We start from the raw sequence: 22249 nt of genomic DNA on the forward strand, positions 1-22249 counted from the left end.
CGTGGAATTGTTGACCGTGCTGCCGATAACGACGTCAATTCTTCTGCTACTGGCACAGAGGCGGTTGGCACTAGCTTTAGAGTTTTGGTTAGAAAAGCTTTCTTGGTTTAACCTCCTAGGGGATATGTACAGTCTAAGGACCCAATCAGTCGATGTTAATGACACAGAAGCTGTAGCCAAACACGGAAGAGGAAGATCAAACTCACCTGCTACAAGACTACTCTCGGAGGAAGATCAGTCAGATGTGGAACCAGTCACAAATGCTCCTCAAACATTATCGTGTTCCCCATTGAAAAATTTGAACAAAGAGAAAGAGTCAATGGGCGACAAACGCAACGCCCTGCTGGTTGTCGCCACACTCATCGCAAGCGCGACCTACCAAGCTGTGCTTCAGCCTCCAAGCTTTGCAGCAAAAGTCGACAGCGGTTTTACGAAAGGCTTCCTCGCATCCTATGAATCTTGGATGACCGGTCCTCTTGGCAGGGCCATCGCGTACATCGCCTTCATGAGTGGCAACACATTTGGACTCTTGCTGTCAATTCAGATGATCATTTGCCTCACCAGAGATCTCCCTGTCAGGCTGCCACTGTTACTCTCCGTGACCGCAATGGTTCACACTTACTATTGCTTCACGTGTTACCTACTTTTCACGTTTCTGGACAAAGCGTTTGGTCTGAAAAAGGGGGAATTGTTGAGCGTGCTGACGCTAACGACACCAATTCTTATTCTATTGATACAGAGGCGGTTGGCGCTAGCTTTAGATTTTTGCTTGGAAAGGCTTTCTCGGTTTAACCTCCTAGGGGATATATACCGTCTAAAGGCCTAATTCGTCGTTGTTAATGATGGTATATCTCTTTCCTTAAGGTTGAGCTAAGAAATGCAAGCCTTTAGCAGTATTGGATGGAGTTTGTTTGACAAGGTCAGATATTGATTTCCTGTCCTTAATTCTCTGCAGTTGATTGTGTAATGTCCCCGAGGGATTCACCATATCGTATTTTCCTTATAATCTGTTTCCTCAGTTAATGTCCTTGATACTCTGAAGTTGATTGTTTTGTGCGATTTACTGTATCGTATTTTCCTATTAAAATGTGTCCTGAGTTTATAGCACATTTGTGACTTCACGGACAGCAATCGAGATTCTGAGAAGAGGTTGCACGAGTTTTTTCTAAGAACTCATTTGGTCCTTAATTCTTCAGATGAATGGTCCAACAACAGAATATCTTTATGAGGTTGAGAATTTCTGTGAGAACAGGTGGGAGAATTAATGTTAGTACCTGTGAGCACTCGCTAAACTAATGGGGATGGATATGAGACAAGCAGTGAACATGGAATTGAAACAAAAGCGCAGGACGTGCAAAGTTGGTCGGATCGAATCGAATGGTGCCGATAAAAATTCAAATGAAATTGAAAGATGATTACTGCATTTCACAGGTAGCTTTAGGCCGATAACAGAAGAGTAACTTCCTGAGAAGGTTGAGATCTAATTCTAGAATAACCCAATTTCAGAGTAATCTTTTGATTTGGTCTCATATATCATATAATAATAATAATAATAGAAGACTTATATACGCATGAATATGAAACCTATCGTAAGAAATAACTAAATAAAAGAACTTTGGGGAATGCTCGAGGCGAAAGGACGCCTTTTTTGGGTTTTAGAACAGGAAATTATTATCTACCGACTCGGTGTACAATATCAATTGGAATTAGGAATTATCTTTCCGTGGGACCGTACTCTATGGTTTGGGGCTTTAGCATGTCTTTTAATGGAGATCAATGGTTTAATTTTGGATGGATATTCTCTGTTCTTCATTCTAGTTATTGGCATGTTATGGTGTGAAGAATACTAGAGATAGAATCAAATGATCCTTGACTGATCCGAAGAAGAAACTAAGCATAGGTGTTGTAATTCTTAAGTTCCCATGATCAAGCGATTTCCAACATATAAAACCACGACTTATGCTTAGAGGAGGACCTGCACTTTATTGTGCACATTAGTCATTGTTAGTTGTAATTAGCAGGGCAGATACGTCCCCCTCAAACGGACCCAAGATTGTTAGAAGCAGCTCAGAGGCCCAATGTGGATGAACTGAATGACTTGATCAGAAGCAATACACTCATCCTAGAGGAGACGGCTCTCCGAGGAGCCGGGCACATGCCGTTGCACGTCGGCTGTGTCGCAGGCCATTCGGAGCTCCTCAAGTCAATGCCGACGGTTGCAGAGAAGTGAGCAATGATCATGACCCATAAGCAATGCAGAAGCTGTAATAACACCATTATTTTCGGGTTTTAGATTGTGAGCAACGATCCTCGTCCTTCTTTTGTTGTGATAGGATCTCCAGGATCCATCTCTATGATTTCTCCATGAAGGTCTTCGACCTCTGTGAAATGTTGTCTCAATCCTGCAAGGCCTCGTGTGCTTTCACTTTCCACTTCTTGAGCTCTTCTTCATTACTTGGTGGTCTAATGTCACTACCTCCCAATCAGGTTTCATATATCTTGCTCAAACGAGTATTAGCCGCATCTGAATGCTCCAATGTATTCAACTGTTTAGGTAGATATGATGGATGGAAGGTAGAGAAAAACAAAAGACACGGTACATGAAAACACGTTAGGTAGCCGATGACTTCTTACTAAATGTATTAGGTGACCCACATTATAATAAATTGAAAAATAAAAAGAAAATTCAAATTTTCACTAAAAGTTAAAAAAAAATCCCCTCACTAAAATTACATTGAGGTAATCGACGACTTTTTTTTAATTATTTGGGTAGATATGATGGTTCAAATGTTGAAAATGATAATGAATTATTTTTACAGATAACATTGATATTAGGTTACTGTCAATCACATTTTTAACAAAAAGCCCAGCTAACCTCATTAATAATGTACTATAGATTCAAAATCATATTAGATGATGTAACATTTGTGACATTTGATGGTGTAAATGATCAAATATGTACCATGCACCTAACTCACATGGAAATTTTCGTTGCTTGACTGTGAACTTGGGGTATTCTACAATAAAGAAGTAAAAAGGTTTTTTTTTTTGCAATTATAGGATCTGCAAATTGAACCCAACATCCTTATATAGATGAAACTTTTTCTTTTTGGAATTGTAAAAGTTTTCAAGCAAGGACTTTTTATTGATTAAGTTAATTCCTTCGCATCACTCGATAGATTAAACTAACGGAGTGAGTTAGGAATTAGTTGTTATAAAAGTCCGACTCTCATTAATATTTCTTTGTTTTTCATGATCATTTTCTACTGCAACTATAAACTGTTGTAGATAATCGGAATACTGAGCTTTGCCATTGTTTGTGTATGCTGTCTCTTCTGTTTCCTTCTCGGGAGATAGTCCCTTTTTACTTGCTATTGAAGGTTCAAAGTGGAGACTATGAAGTAAGCGGAAATCTTCGCCGTCTTCTCATTCAAAATTGTACCTTCTTGCAATTTTCCATTCATGGTTTATATTAATTACTCCTATATGGTTGGGGATCTGTTGTGGCACACACTATCTGCTGCAGCTGTATCCCAAAGTTTCAGAAACTACGGCAAGCCGAAAAAAGCAGAACCTGATTCTGATGCCGCCAAATGAGAACATGGTAAAAATATCTTAGATTTTCTCGATGGCATCCTTTCTCGATGAAGTCAGGGGTAACTCTGCAAGTCGAGTCATGTGCTTGTTGCAGCATGTTATTTAGCATTTGAAGCTTCTTGGTCTTATTTTGGGTTTTGAGAAGGAAAAAGAAAGTGTTTTTCTTGTTTTTTGGTGGTGCGAGTATGCAAGAGCATCCCAAGAAAAAGGTCCGTGGCGAAGTGTTACACCTAATATATGAAACCAATGTAATAGTACCGTTACGACTCAGAATCTGGTTCAAACAGTAGTTTCAAGCACCGAGTTTGGAATCTATGTATCCAGTAGAGCAAAAATCATGTTAAATAGCAGAGCACTTTGTTGAGATGGACAGCCATTGCGCATGGCAGGCAGTACATCAATGCATAAACAGAAGTGAGGTGATCTTTGGTTATTACAGGGTGACAGCTTCACCTGGAAACTACTTTTCACATAGCAGCATCAATGCATAATTGTGCAAGGTGTGCAGGTACTAGAGCTACATTATAGTCACGACAGCAAACCAGAAGTCCAGAATTGGCTGGGATGGCACAGACACCTCGCGCAGACTGAGTGAGGATCACTGCTGATAGAATAGAGGGTATATTCTAGCATGACTCTGGTTGGTGTTGGCTTGAAACTGCCTTCCTGTAGTAATAACAATGATGAAGGAATCGGTTATGATTCCTTTTCAATCTCTCTGGCAGACTAGAGAAATGCGTAAACAGCTGCGAAGTGGGCCACTACTTCACTGTGCAATGCGAAGCCCTTCTTATTGGTCCCTGGCGAGCGGTCTTTGTAGATGGCGTACTTTATGGTTACCCGAAGAGATCTCCTCCTCAAAAGCTTCCAAAGGTCAAAAGAATGATACGATGTCTAGAATGAGAAAGGAGTGCACTTATAAAATTAGATGTAACGAGGCCCTGTACTACTCCTGATGGCAATGCAATCCAGGAACCTTTTGGTAAACCTGTGTGTGCTCCCAGGTCATCGCTATCAAATAGAGGAAGCTTTGATTTAATGGAAGGAATTTTGCTCGTTATCAGTTGGAGAAGATTAAGCCACAACTTGCTCTTCAAGGAAGTGTAAACACTAAGCCTGATAAAGTACTTGAAGCGAAATATATGCAATAAGAATATTCAACAAAGGAGTAAATTTCATGCTGCTGTACTGGAAAAAACAAAAAACCTACAATTTGTGCAGTCCAAAGTGTTAGGAAGTCTATTCTAGAATTTGTGCCATCATGATGTTACTGAATTGAAAACTTCTCGAGGCAAAGAAACTTTTCTCACAAGTCGCAAGAACCTCTCGCTAATAGCTAAAGCCGCATTTCAAATGATGTAGTAGTGAACTGGACACAGAAGTCAATATAAGCTGAACCTTTAAATACCTCAATCATGAACAAATCTACCGTATTTTCACTATCCTTCAGTAATATTCAAAATCCTACAGATCACTATCTCCTTTTTTAAGAAAATTTTTTGCTCTTAGATCTTTTTTTTTCTTGGTTGTTTTAATTAAATCAATCACCCTCATTTTCATTTTCAATGTGTTGATGCTACGCTTGTACATCTAAAGATTTGTAACTCAGGCACGGCGGGACTCAGAAGAAGCTGAAAGCGTTTGATGGAAACTGGAAATTTACTTAGGGATAGATGGAGTACAACACTAAAGCATAGAAGAGTCTCTCATTATTATTCCAGCTAAAGAACGGAACTGAAGGATTCACTCACTTGAGCTAAAAATTTCATATATGATCAATCTCAATATGAATTCTTACAATGGAGAATGTGCCACATATTTATAGCGGTAACTAGGAAACATTAAAGTCATCGGAAATTTAAAACACATGAAAACTTACGATTCAACCCTCCAGCCTGGCATTGTCTCAAGATTTGTGCAATGCATTCTTACTCCAAAAGTCCAGGGCTTCTTCCTCCACATTGGACCTGTTGGATCAGGCTGTGCTCCTTGGATGGGCCAAAATCTACTCCGGTTTGCTTGCCTAACTAACAGAGGGGCTTTGGTTAATTGGTGAGTCTTGAATTGGGCTTGTGAGTCGATAATCTTAAACGGAATTTCCAAGCTCTGATCCTCCTGCATAACTGACTTGAAAGGCAGCTTGCCTATATTTTTTGGGTTTTTTTTTTCAATAATCCCAAGGTACTCTTCCATGTATGTATATTCATATTGTCGCGTAAAGATGAAGCATGATCCACAATGGATGAAGGAAGCCCTCCAATAGCTTTGGCAATGTCCATGGACAAGCCAAAATATTCGGAGACATCTTGGGCAGCAGCCCCTCGAAAAGCATACTTACAAAAGAGTTTATGAGCATGGTCATCCCTCATGTCTCCGACCTCGTATGTAAAAACTGTCCAACGATCAAGTGCTCCAAAGGCCAAAGCGTTTAAGACATTTCTTTTGTTCGTCGTCACAATGATTCTACTTCCCGGACTCAACCAAGTAAGGTTCCCAGTTAATGCTTTAATTGGTTGACTCTCGCATATATTGTCAAGCACAATGAGAACCTTCGCATTACGACATAGACTTGCTATTTCTTCAATCCCTTCACCGGAAGATTCAACTGGCGCAGGTTTTTGCTTTTGAAGGTCAACAATCAACTTTCGTCGTGAAAACTCGACTCCTTCCAAGCTAATATCTTCAAGGAAGCTACTTGCATCAAATAACTTACGCATCTTGTTAAAGACAACCTTTGCAAGTGTAGTCTTTCCAATACCCGGCATACCCCATATTCCGAGGATGCGTACGTCTCCGCCACGTTCTTCGGTCGCTTGTCCCTTCCTGTAGGCAAAACCAAGGATCTTCATCATCTTTTCAACATGATCATCAATCCCAACTAGTTTGTCGGTTATAACTTGGTCACCCTTTTTCAACACGTGCACCACACGTGCAACTTCTTCTGCGAGCTGGCCCTCGTCCCTGCAAAACGCAGGTGATGAAGCACGAGGATGACAAGAAAGTCGCCAAAAATATTTAAAAAGTAGACAAAAATGAAAGTGGGGAATGGACCGACAGAAACTAAATCAAACCCACACGGTCTATTCTTATGGATAGTTAAATTTTCGATCATTATCGATATGATTACAAATATATTTGTTCAAAAAGGTTTGGGTTCATTTTCACATCATCCTACACTTTTTTTTCCCATCAATCTAGGAAAGAAAGGGGAAACAGAAGTAAAACCAATACCCACCCATTTGGCTTCGCCGCAATCGATGACGCCTTCATACTCCCGATCTGTCGAAGAACCTTCCTCCATGTTTCGATGGTATTTAAGTCGACTCCCAGTTTCTCATATCGATCGAAGGACCTTCCAAAATCCCCAGCCTGGTGTTTTACATCGGATGAACTAACTTCATAGAAAATAGGGATAATAGTATGTCCATTTAATTCTCTGAACTCCCACATTTGTAACAGCTCATCGAGGCAAAATTTACTGGAAGCAAAATTTGGAGAGAGGACGGCTATACAGATCCTCGACCGCTTGATCTCCTCTTTTAGCTTGAACCCGATCTCTTCTCCTTTACGGAGTCCTTCGCTGTCTATGAAGACCCTTATCCCTGCTCTATCCAATTCAGTGTAAAGGTGACTCACGAATTCGTGGGCATCTGTATCTCTAAAACTCAAGTATAAGTCATACTCGATTCCAGACGACGACGAAGATGATTCCTGTCGAATCAAGGAAACTAAACTGCTTCATATAGTAAACATAGATTTCCAGACCAAGTCCTATGCATCTTGCCAAAAAAAAAAGAAAAACATAATCTTATGGTTCCGATGGAGGCGAACGTTACCCAGCAAGTGGACTGCACCTGAATCTTGCAGCTTGCACATTTTGATTTTATTTAAATCCAAAATACAAAAATAAAATCCAAAATACTCAAAACATTCATAACACTCAAATGTCGATACATGAATTCTCGCACGTAATAATTTTTTATAATACTTCCGAAATTTAAATAATATTTTAAATTTTAGGAGATGGCAAAAGTACTAAACAAGCCTAGAGCACAATATCAATAGTGCTTGGAGTTTGGATAGGATCTCATGATTTTCAAAATTCAGTGGTTCAATCGTTCATGTCAAAGAAGATTTGTAACATTGTAGAGGATTTTTAGCATTTGTTAGGTCGAATTGCAAGGAGAGGACCGATTCCACCGCATTAATGTAGAAGAAGTTTGAAGTAAACAACACAAATCCCAAAGATGCAGAGAAAACTAACCGGCTTTCTTCTCATCTTTCCAGCAGCATCAACTTCAACAGCCAGAGCATCAACATCAAGAGCCAGAGCATCAACATCAAGAGCCGGAGCATCAGCTGCAAGAGCCGGGTTTCTTCTCATCTTTTTTCCAGCAGCAACAACTGCAGGGGCAATCATTCCGAACAAAATCAGAAACGCCATGGACCAAGTCGGAGCCATCGTGAGAGACAGAAACACGACGGCCAGTAGTGTCGCCGTCAAAGCCTTCGCCCTCGAAGCCATCGCTCGCTCTCGCGCTCTCCTCTCTCACAGAGGCACCAGGAGGAGGTCTATAAGCATTAGACAACAACGATACATTGCACTTTACACATGACTATATTGTACTCTATACTCTCTCTCTCTCTCTCTCTCTCTCTCTCTCTCTCTCCCTAAAGGGCAACGCGATAATGCCTGGGAGGCAACGAATAATCGCGCGTAAGGGAAGAATCCTAGAAGCGAAGAGGAAAGGCCCGCTTGGAGCGGTGAATGGAAGACTGATCATTCAAATGGCTAATGCCAAGAAGGCAACGACTCGCTGGTCAATGAGAGAAAAAGACAGAAATCTAATCCAAAAGCAAAACAGGGATCAGAAGTCCAACCCGCCGGTCAACCCGTGATTAAAATGAACCAAGATTAGACTTGGCAAAGTATAGGGCCAAAGCAATTGAAACAACCATAAACTGCGAGTTGGTTACGAAATCCTCGTATCAAAATATACATCCATTTATATCTTTGATAATCAGCGAGATGATTACAGAATCAGAGTTTTAAAATCCACCAATTATGATATTTATACCTCATCGAATTCAACTATTTAAACCTTAACAATTACTTTGACGAAAAAAAAAAATTAACAATTACTATGCCTAACATATCCAACCGTCTCAACTCATACACAAATCTAATCATAAAAAAAGTTCCCGCTAATAACGCTCTCGTCTTACTTGCTACCAGCTAAAAAACCTAAAAAAGATATGAGATGAATGACACTCAGTAAATAGTGCATATCTCTTCTAAGCAGAATAAGCATCCACTATGCATATTTACCAAAGCAATACCATAAACTTAATAATCCCATACAATTTCAAACTTGAGTTATTTCTTTTCAATACAATTTTACACATATTCTATCATAATGACAGTGAAATACAGTCATAGTGAGCGGTGCAATACAACCAACGTGAATAGTGAAATACTGTTAAAGTGAACCGTAAAATGCGGTCATACCCATTTAATTATCCTTATCAAAAAGAACATAAATGATCCAATTTATTGATCAATCTCAAATCATACATCAATAGATCATTTAGTTGATCAATCTCTTGCTCAAACCACGCATCAATGGCCCCTTCCATTGAATGTATTCAATCACATATCAATAGTACATTCCACTAACCAATCTTATGCTCAATATCCAACCATGATCACAACATAACATTTCGTGATAAGGCAATCAAGATTTATCTCCTTGGTTAGGTCTCTCCACCTATATTGTCAGTTGCTCGGCCCAAAATATCGTGAAACCAATATACAAACTTAGAAACCCTCACCAGGTTCGCGGCGATAACGAGTATCAAACCAATAACCTTATTTTTCAATAATCTACAAAACCAATTTAGAATCCATATCATAAATTGGTTTCCCAACAAAATACATTTCATAAACCAAGTTCACAAAGCAATACATATAGCCTTTTTGCAGTCACTTTCATAAAACATTTCTCAAATCATCTTCCCAAATAATCAACTCATAAACTACTTTGAGAAATGCTTTACCATGTGATTTAAAAATAATAACAAAGGTAGTAAATGTCTGATTCAGATTTTATATAACAAATATACTTTGAACATCACTTTTTTTTATAAATATGGTTAATACCACAAAAAACCTCAAATTATACCTATTATGATGCAAATATCCTTAATGGAACTAAAAATCCTAATCTTTCCAATTGTGATTCAAATACCCCGAACACATATCATCGTGACATATATATCCTGGATGAAACTAAAATAGAGGGTGTGACATAAGTTTGGGTTTTTATTTGTGTCACGATGGACAAGTTTAAAGTTTTTGGCAACATAAAAGAGTTTGGGGTATTTGTGTCATGGTGGGCGTAATCCGAGTTTTTTTTTGTAGTATTCGCCGTTATAAATATTTTGGCGTGCCATCCTTTTCATAACTCATCTCTAACATTATCATGAGTTTATAAATTCAAAGAAAAGATACATATTACTCACTCAAAAATGCCAAACCAAATAACGAAAGCTCCCTTGAGCCGACGAACTCAACGTTTGGAACGCGCACGTAGCGTTCGTACTCTCGTTTCCTCTCTTTTTACAAGACTCTCTTTCTCTCTCTCTCCTCTATTATTTCCCTGTCCTTTTCTCCTCCCTTGTTCTCCCCTTTCTTTTCTTCTCCCTCTCTCTTCCACCCTCGCGACTCTACTTCCCTCTCTCTCTCCTTTTCTTCCCTCTTTTCCCTCTTTTCTTCTTCTTTTCCCTCCTGGTCTCCCACTCTCTCTCTCTGTCTCAGTTATTACAGCGAGGGAGCTCTTTGAATGTGGGGGTCCACACCTATACTTTGTGAAGGGAAGGGAGAGGAGAGTCCCTTTGCATTATGCCGTCGTGAACGGGGAGCTCCAGTCATGAAGGTACTGCTCTCCGCTTCGCCTGAGTCCGTCGAAGAGACAACCGCCTGAGAGGAGACGGCGCTTCACCTCGCCGTGAAGTAGTACTGGTTTGACGCGGTCGTTTTGTTGGTGGAGCTTCTGAAGCATCACAAGAAGGAGCAGGTGATCAATCGGAAGGACAACAAAGGCAACACCGTCTTGCATCTCGCTGCAGGTTCCCCTTTTTTTATCTTCCTTTTCTTGGCGCATCATTTCATTGAGGGTGTTAGTTTGGTATCACTAGAACATGCAATATTCTTCTTAGGAATTTGGCATCCCTACAATATGCAAAAAAAAAAAATCTGCATTATCTAAATATTTGAAAATCAATGAGTGCAAAACAAAGATGGAAAAAAATTGTTGGCGGTTGACTTCATGCTTCGTGGGCATGCTATGGATTGCGAGGTCGTAGATGTGTGCGCCTCGAACGAAGAGATTTGACGCCTCTAGATGTCTCATTCCTCTGGTAAAGCGGAGAAGGAGATAGGGAGATGAGAGAAATTCACGCACAAACTGGAGCCAAACATGGAAGAGGAAGATCAAACACGCCCGCTTCATCAAGTCTCGGTGGACGACAACGACATCAAGGGAGCTAACAGTCATCAATCAGATGGGGAACGAGCAACGAATGCTCCTCAATCATCATCACGTTTGCCATCGAAAAATTTGAAAAAACAAAAAGCGTCAATGGGCAACATACGCAACGCCCTGCTGGTTATCGCCGCGCTTATCGCTGGCACCACCTACCAAGCCGTGCTTCAGCCACCAAGCTTTATTACAAAAGTCAATAAAAATTCCACGAAAGGCTTCCAGGGATACTATGCATCTTGGATAGCTGGTCCTCTTGGCAGGGACTTCGCGTACATCGTCTTCATGAGAGGCAACACATTCGGGTTCTTGGTGTCGGTCCAGATGATCATTTGCCTCACCAGAGATCTCCCTGTTAGGCTGCCGCTGTTACTCTCCGTGGCCGCAATGGTTCAAACTTACTATTGCGTCACGTATTACCTGCTGTTCACGTTACTTGACAAAGCGTTGGGTCTGCAAAACGTGGAATTGTTGAGTGCGCTGCCGCTAACGACATCAGTTCTTCTTCTATTGATACAGAGGCGATTGGCGCAAGCTTTAAATTTCTACTTGGAAAGGCTTTCTCTGTTTAACCTCCTAGGGGATATGTACCGTCTAAAGACCTAATTCGTCATTGTTAATGATGGTATATCTCTTTCCTTGCGGTTGAGCTAAGAAATGCAAGCCTTTAGCAGTATTGGATGGAGTTTGTGTGACAAGGTCAGATATTGATTTCCTGTCCTTAATTCTCTGCAGTTGATTGTGTAATGTACCCGAGGGATTCACTGTATCGTAATTTCCTTATAATATGTGTTCTCAGTTAATGTCCTCGATACTCCGAAGTTGATTGTTTTGAGTCTGTGAGCGATTCACTGTATCGTATTTTACTATTAAAATGTGCCCCGAGTTTATAGCACGTTTGTAACTTCACCGACAGCAATCGAGATTCCGAGATGATGTTGCGCAAGTTTTTTCTAAGAACTCATTTGGTCCTTACTTCTTCAGATGAATAGTCCATCAAGAGAACATCTTTGTGAGGTTGAGAATTTGTCTGTGAGAACAGGTGGGAGAATTAATGTTAATACCTATGAGCACTCACTAAACTAATGGGGATGGATATGAGACAAGCCGTGAACATGGAGTCGGAAGAAAAGCGCAGTATAAGCAAAGTTTTTCGGATCGAATTGAATGGTGCCGATAAAAATTCAAAAGAAATCGAAAGATCATTACTGCATAACACAGGCGGTTTTAGGCCGATAATAGAAGGGTAACTTCTTGAGAAGGTTGAGATCTAATTCTAGAATACCCCAATTTAAGAGTAATCTTTCGATTTGGTCTCATATATCATACAATAATAATAGAAGACTTATATACACATGAATATGAAAACCATCGTTAAAGGTAAATAAATTAAGGAATTTTTTGGGGAATGTTCGAGGGGAAGGGACGCCTTTTTTGGTTTTTAGAACGGGAAAATATTATCTACCGACTCGGCATACAATTTCAATTGGAATTAGAAATTATGTGTAAAAACGTATCTTTTCATGGGACCGGTGCCAAGCACTCTACAATTTGGGGCTTTAGCATGTCTTTTAGCAGAGATCAATCGTTTATTTCCGGATATATGGACAATCTCTTTTCTTCGTTCCAGTTATTGGCATGTTATGAGGTGAAGAATATTAGAGATAAAATCAAAAGATCTGTGACTAATCCCCAGAACAGATTAGGCTTCGGTGTTGTAATTTTAAAGTTCCCATGATCAAGCAATTTCCAACAAATAAAACCACGATTCACGCTTGGCTGAGGGCCTGCACTATGTTGTGCACATTCGTCAGTATTCGTTCTAATTGGCAGGTCAGATATGTTCACTCGAAACGGACCCGAGATTGTTAGAAGCAGCTCAGAGGCACTATGTCGACGAACTGAATGACTTGATCAGGAACAATCCACTCACTCATCCTAGAGGAGACGGCTCTCCAAGGAGCCAGGCACACACTATCGCACGTTGGCTGTGTCGCAAGCCATTTGAACATCGAAGGTTGGGGAGAAGCGAGCAATGATCGTGACCCATGGGCGATGCCAAAGCCGTGATAACACCATTATATCCAGGTCTTAGATCGTGAGCTAAGATCCTCGTCCTTCTTGTTGTGATAGGATCTCCAGGATCCATATCCATGATTTCTCCGTAAAGATCTTCCACCTCTAAGAAATGTTGTTTCAATCCTACATGGCCTTGTGTGCTTTCGCTTTCCACTTCTTGCGCTCTTTTGCACTAGTTGGTGGTCTAATGTCGCTGCCTTCCAATCCGGTTTCATACATCTTGCTCAAGCAAGTATTAGCCGCATAGTTATGGTGGAGGGAAGGAAGAGAAAAACAAAAGAGACACTACATGAAAAACGCGTTAGGTAATCGATGACTTTTCAATAAACGCATTAGGTGATCCACATTACAATAAAGTCAAAAAATACAAAGAAATTCAAATTTTCACTTAAAGTCAAGAAAAAATCCCCTCACTTAAATAACATTGAGGTAATCAATGACTGTTTTTAATTATTTAGGTAGATACGATTGTTTCAACATCGAATGATGATGAATTATTTTCACAGTTAACAATGAAATTAGGTTACCATCAATCACATTTTTATTAAATAGCCGAGCTAACCTCATTAATAATGTAATATAGATTCAAAATCATATTAAAGGATCTAACATTTGTGACATTTGATGGTGTAAATAATCAAATATGTACCATGGACCTAATTCACATAGAAAGTTTCGTTCCTTGACTATGAACACTCGGTTTTCTACATTTCTTTTTTTTGGTTTTCTACATTAAAGAAGTAAAAAGGTTTTTTTTTTTTGTAATTGTAGTATCCGCAAATTTTTTTTTTGGTCTATCATACTTTAACTCTCAATTCACTTTTAGACTTTTGTCATACCTCTTCGCAAAGCGTCTCCGCCCCCAGCCCCCCTGAAAAGGTAGGGAATCGAACTTCCAATATGACATCCTGAAAAATAGTCCATTTGGGATTTATAAAATACTGAATTTTACGAATGTACTCGTAGTTAGTTCTCGCCCGGAACTGATCATTCCTGGGATGCTAACCATTAGGGAAAGGCTAATCGGGGAATTAAATTCGTACGACTAAAGAAAATTCGATCGTGGATTGACTTTCGACCATTAAATCGTCGAGGTGATATTTTGAGCCACTGTTGGCCGATCTAAGGATAGTCAGGGGTTAGTTCGCCACTGTCACAGTAGTGGATCGCGGGTGATACCGCTGGACCACGAAATGAATTGACGAACGATCCTGAACCTATACCGAACGATCGTGCCTCACGGATCTAGTAATTGATCCTCGCGATTTTATTGACAACCGAAGTCAGTACGGTCTGAATAAATTGCACGTGACTCGATTTAGTGTCAGTCACGGGTTGTATAAGCGAATTTCCCCAACAAGCCGCCCGTTAGTTTGAGAAACGCTTGAGTTACGTTTAATAGAATTTAATTATTTAATTTAGCCCAAATCGGACGCCGGAAAATTTGGAAGTCACAACGGGACGTTAGGACGACGTTGCGGTTGTAACGTGCAATTTTTGTTGCGCCCGAATCCTTTAGAAAAACTTGATTTTGATGAGAAACGGAGAATCGGACCATTTTACCCTTGAGAATTATCAAAGGGCATGTTTTATGGGTAAAGGGCATTTTGGTCATTTTGCCCTAACTTTTTTATTGGACAATTTTGCCCTTGGACTTTTTGAGAAATTACAAGTATACCCTTGGATATTTTTGGCAAGATTCGATCTGGGCCGTTGATTTCAATATTAGATCGAATCTGGACCGTCGGATAAAAATGTGAGAGAGGGGCAATTTGGTAAATTGCCAAAATGGGGTCAATTGCACTATTTAGGTCAAGAAGATCCTTTCTCTCTCTTCCATTTTCTCTCCCTCTCCATCGTGAATTCCACCTCCCTCTCCATCGTGAATTCCACCCCCCCCCCCCCTTTTGGCCGTGAAGCCCCCCCCCCCCCATCGTATACTCTCTCTCTCCCTTCCCGTTTCGCGTCGCCGCCGGACCGCCGATCGCCGGTCACGCCCGCAAGCCGCCGCCGTTCGCTCGCCGAACCGCACCACACCTCGGCCCATCCCGCCGTTTTCTCTCTCTCCCGATCTCTTCTCTCCTTGGCCGTGAGCCCCACCGGCCACCGCCCAAGCCGCGCCGTCGCCACCCAAGCCGATCGCCGCCACCCGGAGCCGTGCTTCGTCGCCGCCGTTCCGATTGAGCCGGCCGCTTTCCGTTCTAGCCGCGATAGTCTAGAACAGCGGGTAAGTCGCGCTCTAAACCCAACTTAGGACTTCGGGTATCGACGGGCGATTTTGGGCGAAATACTGTGAAAAGTTAGGTACGGAATTGCATGAATTAGGAGTAGAAATTTTATGGCGGGCCTTAGGATTTAATTCGGGCAATTTTTATTGGAAATTAGAGGATAACAGTGGTTGTGGTCTACTGTTCATGGGGCCGTGATGGGCCGATCGAGACGCAAGTTGGATTTTTAGAACCGAGAATTTATGGTGAGAAAGTCCCGTGAAGGACCGGAATCGATTTGGCGTCGTTTGGTGGGAGAACAATAACGATTTCTGTGTTTTACGTGCGTTTGGAAATAATTAGACTGTGGTGGTGAAATTAAATGTGTGATTGTGCAATTGGTTGAGTTAATTATGTTTGTTGGGTGCATGCTTGGGCCAGATTGTTTTATTTATTAAAATTGGCCGTGTCAAATGCTGCGTGAGCATGGATTGTGTGTAATTGGTGCGTGCACCGGCCACGTGTGATTGGCCAGTTATGTATGTTAAATGCATGTTGAGCATGTGCCTGAGTGAGAAAGAAGTGTGGCATGACATGTGTTGTGGAAATTGTGCCGTCCTGAGGCGTGTACGTTTACGCGGGACGATACCCGATATTACCGGAAGATTGCCAGCCTGAAGCGTGTACTTCAACGCGGGTTGCGCAGTAGGTGGTAGATGTTGAGCATGAGGCGTATACGTTTACGCGAGGCAAGAAACATGGCCTGAGGCGTGTACGTTTACGCGGGCCCGGAAGTGTTGTGGAAAGAGGTCGCAGTGTACCCGAGGCGTGTACGTGTACGCGGTCACCTGGCGAGGAATGTGGATGAGATATGATGAGACGGACGAGTGTATGACATGAGAATTGTGTGTGCTTGTGATTGTGTTGATGTGCCTGCTGTGTGACAATGGTATGTGTGTGATTGCGTGTTTGGGTGATTGTCGGAGGTACGTGATAGCTGCAGTGGGGTTTAGGGGTGAACTTGCTAAGAAGTGTTCTCATGGTTGTTTCAACCAACATTTTTAACCCCGACAGGAACCATGAATCCTCCACCGCAGCCACCAGAGCATTTTGGGGTACCAGTACACTCCGAGTTGGACGTTGCAGAGTTTCCAATGGGAGATGGAATGACCTAGATTAGGCACACTACTACCGTTTTCGTAGATAAAGGTTTGCCCCTGTGGGAGGAACAGAAGTACACTGCCTGGTTCTTTCGGGATCAAGCCGGGGACGAGTTCGGGCCCGTTAGGGGTTTCGATGTTCCTTTGATTTAGTTGGGGATTGGGACCCGGCCGTGTACCCCGATTGATGGAGAGGCGAGCCGGTCACGAGGAGGTTAGCGTAGCGCGATGCAGGATGCATCCGGCACCCACCGCTCTGGGATCTTCGGAGGCGGAGCATGAACCCGAGCCCGAGGCATCGCAAGCCGAAGATGACCCGATGGACATAGATCTAGAACCGATCCCCGAGGAAGAACCAGAGGAAGCGGAGGCTGAGGTAGAACCCGAAGTGGAACCCGAGGACGAACCTGGCGAGTCTGAAGAGCCGGTAGGAGACCCGGAGTATATACTCCCTTTTGAGGAATACATGGATCCCAATTACGTGCACGAGTATAATTTCTTCGATTTTACGGTGAGGAGTATCGAGAATGCAGCTCAGGTGAGTCGGGCGACATTAATCACCCGATTGTGATCGAAACAGCCGAGTCCTCGGAGGAGCAAGTTGCTCGGGAGAGAGTTCGGATCAGGGCGACGCGAGTCGGACTCGGAATGGACACAGGAGCAAGGGGCGTTAGGAGTCGGTTTAAGGGTTCAAGTTAAGTTTTGGATGGGTACCATTTTTGGAAATCAGAATACCAGGTCATTGATCTTTTTGTGTACTTGTGGTTTTAATTCGGTGTGCCGGTGCATGTGGAAGTTGTAATCTGTAAATATTCTATGAGTTTGGCAATGGGAAATGAAAGTGTACATTCTCCCTATTCTCCCTAGTTTTAAAATTGTCCGGGATTAATTGTTAGTATCCGCTGTGGTTGTAAATCTCTGATGGCGATTTGAGGTCGGCGACATTCCTGGGACGTCGCATAAATCGACCAGGTAAGGGTGTCGCGTGCCCGATGAGGTTCGGGGCGTGACATCCAACTTTCCCATTTCCAAGTATGAAGGGTAGCCATTGGGGCGAACCCCCCGGTGGTTAATTAGTATCCGCAAATTAAGTCCAACAACCTTATAGATGATTTTTTTTTTTTTTGTGGAATTGCAAAAGTTTTCAAGCAAGGATTTTTTATTGAATAAATTAATTCCTTTGTGTCACTGAATAGAATACATCAACGACGCAGGTTAGGAATTAGCTGTTATAAAAGTCCGACTCTCATGAATATTCCTTTGTTCTGCATGATTATTTTTCTTCTGCAACTGTTTACTGTTGTAGATAATCGGAATACTAAGCTTTGTCATTGTTTGATGGTGCTGTCTTTTCTGTTCTCTTCTTGGAAGAGGGTCCCTTTTTACTTGCTGTTATTGGAGGTTCAAAGGGGAGACTTTGAAGTAAGTGGAAACCTTCGCCATCTTCTCATTCAAAACTGCACCTTCTTGCAATTTTCCAGTCATGATTTATGTTTATGACTCCTATATGGTTGGGAATCTGTAGGTGTGGGATACATTATCTGATGCAGCTGTATCCCGAAGTTTCGGAAACTACGGCAAGCCGATAAAAGCAGAACCTGGTTCTTGATGCTGCCAAATGAGAACGTGGTAAAAATATCATAGTTATTTGAAATACAATCTTTTTTGTTTATTATCTGTTTCATATTACTTTGAACAGGAACGATTTTGATAAGGTCAGATCGAAAAGGTTGACAGGATTATCACTGGTTATTTTTATTTTTTTGTGATTATAACATCTTCTTTTGCCGTTTTAGATGTGCCATTGATTAAGCTATTGTAAGCATTTCATAACAAAATTATGAAAATAAGCATCATCTAATTCCGCATAAAGCGCCGGTTTTTTACTACCGATATATATAGAGCTAATGGATATGGAGGCTTGTGAGCTAATCATAATACGAGTAATTTTGTAATAATTCCAGTCATTTTTGTTCTTAAGGAGCTAATATTGCTGAGTTGGCCAAGAGTTATGCTTCTGTGTTTTTTCCCTAATTTTTGAAGATTTTTTCTGGATTAATCCACAATTGGCAACAACACATATAATTACACGGGGAAAAGAACACTAATTGTGCAGTAACTTTCGTACTATCCTCATTTTGGTGTCATAACTTCTCAAGTGATTACTTAAGTATTATAATTTAAAAAAAAAACGTTATAAATGACGAAGCATAGAAGAATTAATGGAGGATAGGTGGTTACAGTACTCTCGTTCTCTCTCTCCACACAAACATTGAAGGGAAAAAAACCTACAGCTTAGAGGGAAAAAATTAAGGCTTAGAGGACAAGGGAGGAATATTGCAACAGAGAAAAGGTCAATGATTTATTGTGTTTTGAATGGTAAAATATTGTATTTTGTTCACCCACCTACAAAATCAGTAATTGTTATTCTACTTGATGTGGCTGTGGGGACCGATTCGAAAAATGCGGAGACAATTGTGAGCCTCTTCTCCTAATCATGCCCTCTATTGCAAATTTCAAAAGCAACTTCTCATTGACGTGCAATTTTATTATTGCAAGTCACGCCAGATAATTAATATTAAATAATAATACGAATGCAAGAAATAGAAATTGTTGATATCACTCAAGTGAACATTTTTTTCAAAAGTTATGACATTTAAGTGATTGTTTAAAGAGTTAGGTGAATGCCGATATGAAAGTTATAGCATTATTAGTGTCTTCTGTTTTTTTCATAGTAACATGTATATGATGGTATACATGTTGGTAATGGAGGAGGGGAATGAAGAAGCAACCGAGGGAACCAAAGAGAGACTTTAACCAAATGAGAAGTTCCTCCCATAGACGTCCAACTTCCAAGAATGAGAATTTACCAACGCTCGAGCTCGCCTGTCGCCGGCCGGAGTAGAAGATCCAAAAAAAAAAAAGAGAAAAATAAAACAATTAAAAAAAAACAATTAAAAATTATAATTTTTAAAAAAAGAAAATTAAAATAATTAAAATGAATGGTAAAAGAAGGAAAAGAGAAAATGTTTTCCTCTTTTCAAAAAGAGAAAATATTTTCCTCACTTTTGAAGGTGTTTTGTCCATTAAGGGAAAATGTTTTCCATGGTTAGTTTATTTTCTAGAAACGAATGCGGAAAACTCGAAAACATTTTCCGGAAGTTATTTTAGTGAAACGAATAGAGCCTTAGACTTTTTTTTTGGAGTTGTTTTACTTAAATCAATCACACTCATTTCCCTTTACAATATGTCAATGCTACGTATGAACATCTATAGATATGTAACTGACGCACGGTGAGACTAAGAAGAGGCTAAAAGTGCGTGACAGAAAGCAACTTAGGGATAGATGGAGTACACCACTAAAGCATAAAGGAGTGCAACTTAGGGATAGATGGAGTACACCGATAAAGCATAAAAGAGCTTTTCGCCATCAAAAAATTAGATAAAGAACCGAATTGAAGGATTCACTCACTTCACTTGAAAAATAAATTCCATATATTAGCAAACTCAAATCTAAATTCTTGCGATGGAGAATGTGTGCCACAGATATATTGTGATAACTAGTAAACATTAAAAATCACAGAAAATTTGAAACACCTGGAAACTAGACGCGTTAAAGACATAGGAAATTCAAAACACGTGAAAACTTAAAATTCAAACCTCCAGCCTCGCATCGCATCAAGATTCGTGCAATGCATTCAAACTCCAAGAAGTGCAGGGCTTCCTCCTCCGCATTGGATCCGTTGGATCACGCTATGCCTCCTTGGATGGGCCGAAATCTACTCCGTTTGCTTGCATAATTAACAAATGGGCTGTGAGTCAATTGTCTTCAATGGAAATTTCCAAGCTCTGATCCTCCTGCATGACTGACTTGAAAGGTAGCTTTGCCTATTTTTTGGGTTTCTTTCGCAATAAATCCAAGGTAGTTTTCCATGTATCCATATTCATATTGCGGCGCAAATTTGAAGCATGATGCACAATCTCCGAAGGAAGCCCTCCAATAGCTTTGACAATGTCTCTGGATAAGGAATCATACTCAGAGACATCTTCGGCAGCAGCCCCTTGAAAAGCATGCTTATGAAAGAGGTCTAGAGCATTCTTTTCACTCATTGGTCCAACCTTGTGTAGTTCAACTGTCCGACGATCAAATGCTCCAACGTCGAAAGCCTCTGAAACATTTCTTTTGTCCGTTGTCACAATGATTCTACTTCCCGGACCAAACGAAGTAAACTTCCCAACTAATTCTTTAATTTGTTCATCCTCGTCCACACCATCAAGCACAATGAGAACCCTCACATTACGACATAAATTTGCTATTTCTTCACCGGAAGACTCAAGTGGTTCGGGTTTTTGTTTCTGAAGGTCAGCGATCAACATATGTCGTGAAAACTGGACTCCTTCCGACCTAATATCTTCAAGAAAGCTATATGCATCAAACAACTTACGCATCTTGTTAAAGACAACCTTTGCGAGTGTAGTCTTTCCGACACCCGGTGCACCCTCTATTATGACGACGCGTACCTCTTCTCCTTGTACTTCGACCGCTTGTCCCTCTCTGTAGGCAACACCAAGCTTTTTCATCATCTCTTGAACATGATGATCAATTCCAACTAGTCTGTCGGTTACAACTTGGTCATCCTTCCTCAACACTTGCTCCACGCTTTTAACAACTATTTTGACGAGCTGGCTGTCGTGCCTGCAAAACGTAAGTGATGAAGCACGAGGATAACAAGAAAAGTCACCAAAAATATTAAGAAGTAGGCAAAAATGAAAGTGGGGAATGGACCGACAAAAATTAAATCAACCCACCGGGTCTATTCTTATGCACTGTTAAATTTTCGATCATTATCGATATGATTACATGTATATTTATTCAAAAAGGTTTAGGTTCATTTTCACATCATCCTACACTTTTTTTTTTTTCCATTTATCTAGGAAAGAAAAGGGAAACCAGAAGGAAAAGCATGACCCACCCATTTACGTTCTCCCGAATAAATCCTCTTAACCGCCCGATCTGTCGGAGAACGTCCCTCCATTTTTTGATGGTATCTGAGTCGACTTTGGCAGTCTCATGTAGATCGAAACGCCTTCCAAAATCCCCAGCCTGGTGTATCACATCCGAGGGACTAACATCATAGAAAATCGGGATAACAATCTGTCCATTTGATTCTCTGCACTCCCACATTTGGACCAGCTCATTCAGGCACCGTTCACTGTTAGCATAATATTCGGAGAGGATGGCTATCGAGATCCTTGACCGCTTGATCAGTTCTCTTCGCTTCAACCACCTGTCCATCCTTTCTACCTGTGACCAGAACTCTCCTCCCCAAAGGGGTTCTCGTTCTACATCATCGCCTCTGAAGACCCTGATCCATGCATTTTCCAGTGCGCGGTTAAGGTGAGCCATGAATGGACTGTCAATTTCTAATTCTCCACAATTCAAGAATAGGTCATGCTCGAATCCAGACGATGACGATGGGGTTGAAGATGATTCCTGTCAAATCAAGGAAAATAAACCACTTCGCATGGTAAACATAGTTTTCCAGACCAAGTCTTATGCTTCTAGCCAAACAAAAGGGAAAAAAAATATTAGTCTTATAATAGTCTGATGGAGGCGAACCTTAAACAGCAATTGCACTGCACCTGAATCTTGCGACTTGCTTTT

At 41.0% G+C, this 22249-nt stretch overlaps 6 protein-coding genes across 10 annotated transcripts in view; 3 read left to right on the forward strand and 3 right to left on the reverse strand.

Moving 5' to 3' along the window:
* LOC115684447 (uncharacterized) overlaps positions 1-74 on the forward strand; it is a 39673-nt gene extending 39599 nt beyond the window's left edge. Inside the window, exon 3 of the mRNA XM_056317697.1 lies at positions 59-74. Coding sequence (XP_056173672.1) covers positions 59-74 — 16 coding nt within the window. The remainder of the gene's footprint in view (positions 1-58) is intronic.
* LOC115684451 (putative casein kinase II subunit beta-4) overlaps positions 1-22249 on the reverse strand; it is a 100551-nt gene that overhangs the window by 25786 nt on the left and 52516 nt on the right. The gene's annotated exons all lie outside the window — the stretch shown is intronic.
* Positions 163-1025, forward strand: LOC115665422 (uncharacterized). Its single transcript, XM_030587311.2, has one exon. The coding sequence runs from the start codon at positions 320-322 to the stop codon at positions 824-826; it is 507 nt and encodes a 168-aa protein (XP_030443171.2). The 5' UTR covers positions 163-319; the 3' UTR covers positions 827-1025.
* Positions 4052-8263, reverse strand: LOC115684448 (TMV resistance protein N-like). Of its 5 annotated transcripts, XR_008817973.1 has the most exons (5): positions 7862-8263; positions 6833-7308; positions 5477-6558; positions 4363-4453; positions 4052-4263 (listed from the first exon to the last, which is right to left on the reverse strand). XR_008817973.1 is itself a non-coding variant. In XM_030609184.2 (3 exons), the coding sequence occupies exons 1-3, from the start codon at positions 8120-8122 to the stop codon at positions 5742-5744; spliced, it is 1554 nt and encodes a 517-aa protein (XP_030465044.2). In that variant the 5' UTR covers positions 8123-8263; the 3' UTR covers positions 5349-5741. The 5 variants fall into 5 exon arrangements, 1 of the variants encoding a protein (XP_030465044.2); XR_008817972.1 differs by lacking the exon at positions 4363-4453; XR_008817971.1 differs by having other exon boundaries at positions 4052-4453.
* Positions 10364-11952, forward strand: LOC115668556 (uncharacterized). Its single transcript, XM_056317976.1, has 2 exons — positions 10364-10725; positions 10963-11952. The coding sequence occupies exon 2, from the start codon at positions 11076-11078 to the stop codon at positions 11742-11744; it is 669 nt and encodes a 222-aa protein (XP_056173951.1). The 5' UTR covers positions 10364-10725; positions 10963-11075; the 3' UTR covers positions 11745-11952.
* On the reverse strand, positions 20473-21823 carry LOC115666023 (disease resistance protein L6-like). The gene is made up of 2 exons (XM_030587825.2): positions 21558-21823; positions 20473-21280 (listed from the first exon to the last, which is right to left on the reverse strand). Exons 1-2 carry the CDS (start codon positions 21767-21769, stop codon positions 20473-20475), a joined length of 1020 nt encoding a protein of 339 aa, XP_030443685.2. The 5' UTR covers positions 21770-21823.

The sequence above is a fragment of the Syzygium oleosum genome, unplaced genomic scaffold (genome assembly GCF_021117445.2).
Source record: "Syzygium oleosum isolate NSW1041296 unplaced genomic scaffold, Sole_v2.1 Sole_v2.14, whole genome shotgun sequence".
Lineage (NCBI taxonomy): Eukaryota > Viridiplantae > Streptophyta > Magnoliopsida > Myrtales > Myrtaceae > Syzygium > Syzygium oleosum.

What these genes read in the sequence shown, in the direction of transcription:
- LOC115665422 (XM_030587311.2), top strand. Translation starts at nt 320, where the DNA reads ATGGGCGACAAACGCAACGCCCTGCTGGTTGTCGCCACACTCATCGCA.
- LOC115684448 (XM_030609184.2), bottom strand. Translation starts at nt 8,122, where the DNA reads ATGGCTTCGAGGGCGAAGGCTTTGACGGCGACACTACTGGCCGTCGTG. An exon ending in GAAAGATGAGAAGAAAGCCG is followed by an intron (nt 7,309 to 7,861) that starts GTTAGTTTTCTC and finishes TTGATTCGACAG; the next exon opens with GAATCATCTTCGTCGTCGTC. An exon ending in ATTGCGGCGAAGCCAAATGG is followed by an intron (nt 6,559 to 6,832) that starts GTGGGTATTGGT and finishes TGCGTTTTGCAG; the next exon opens with GGACGAGGGCCAGCTCGCAG.
- LOC115668556 (XM_056317976.1), top strand. Translation starts at nt 11,076, where the DNA reads ATGGAAGAGGAAGATCAAACACGCCCGCTTCATCAAGTCTCGGTGGAC.
- LOC115666023 (XM_030587825.2), bottom strand. Translation starts at nt 21,769, where the DNA reads ATGTGGGAGTGCAGAGAATCAAATGGACAGATTGTTATCCCGATTTTC. An exon ending in ATTCGGGAGAACGTAAATGG is followed by an intron (nt 21,281 to 21,557) that starts GTGGGTCATGCT and finishes TACGTTTTGCAG; the next exon opens with GCACGACAGCCAGCTCGTCA.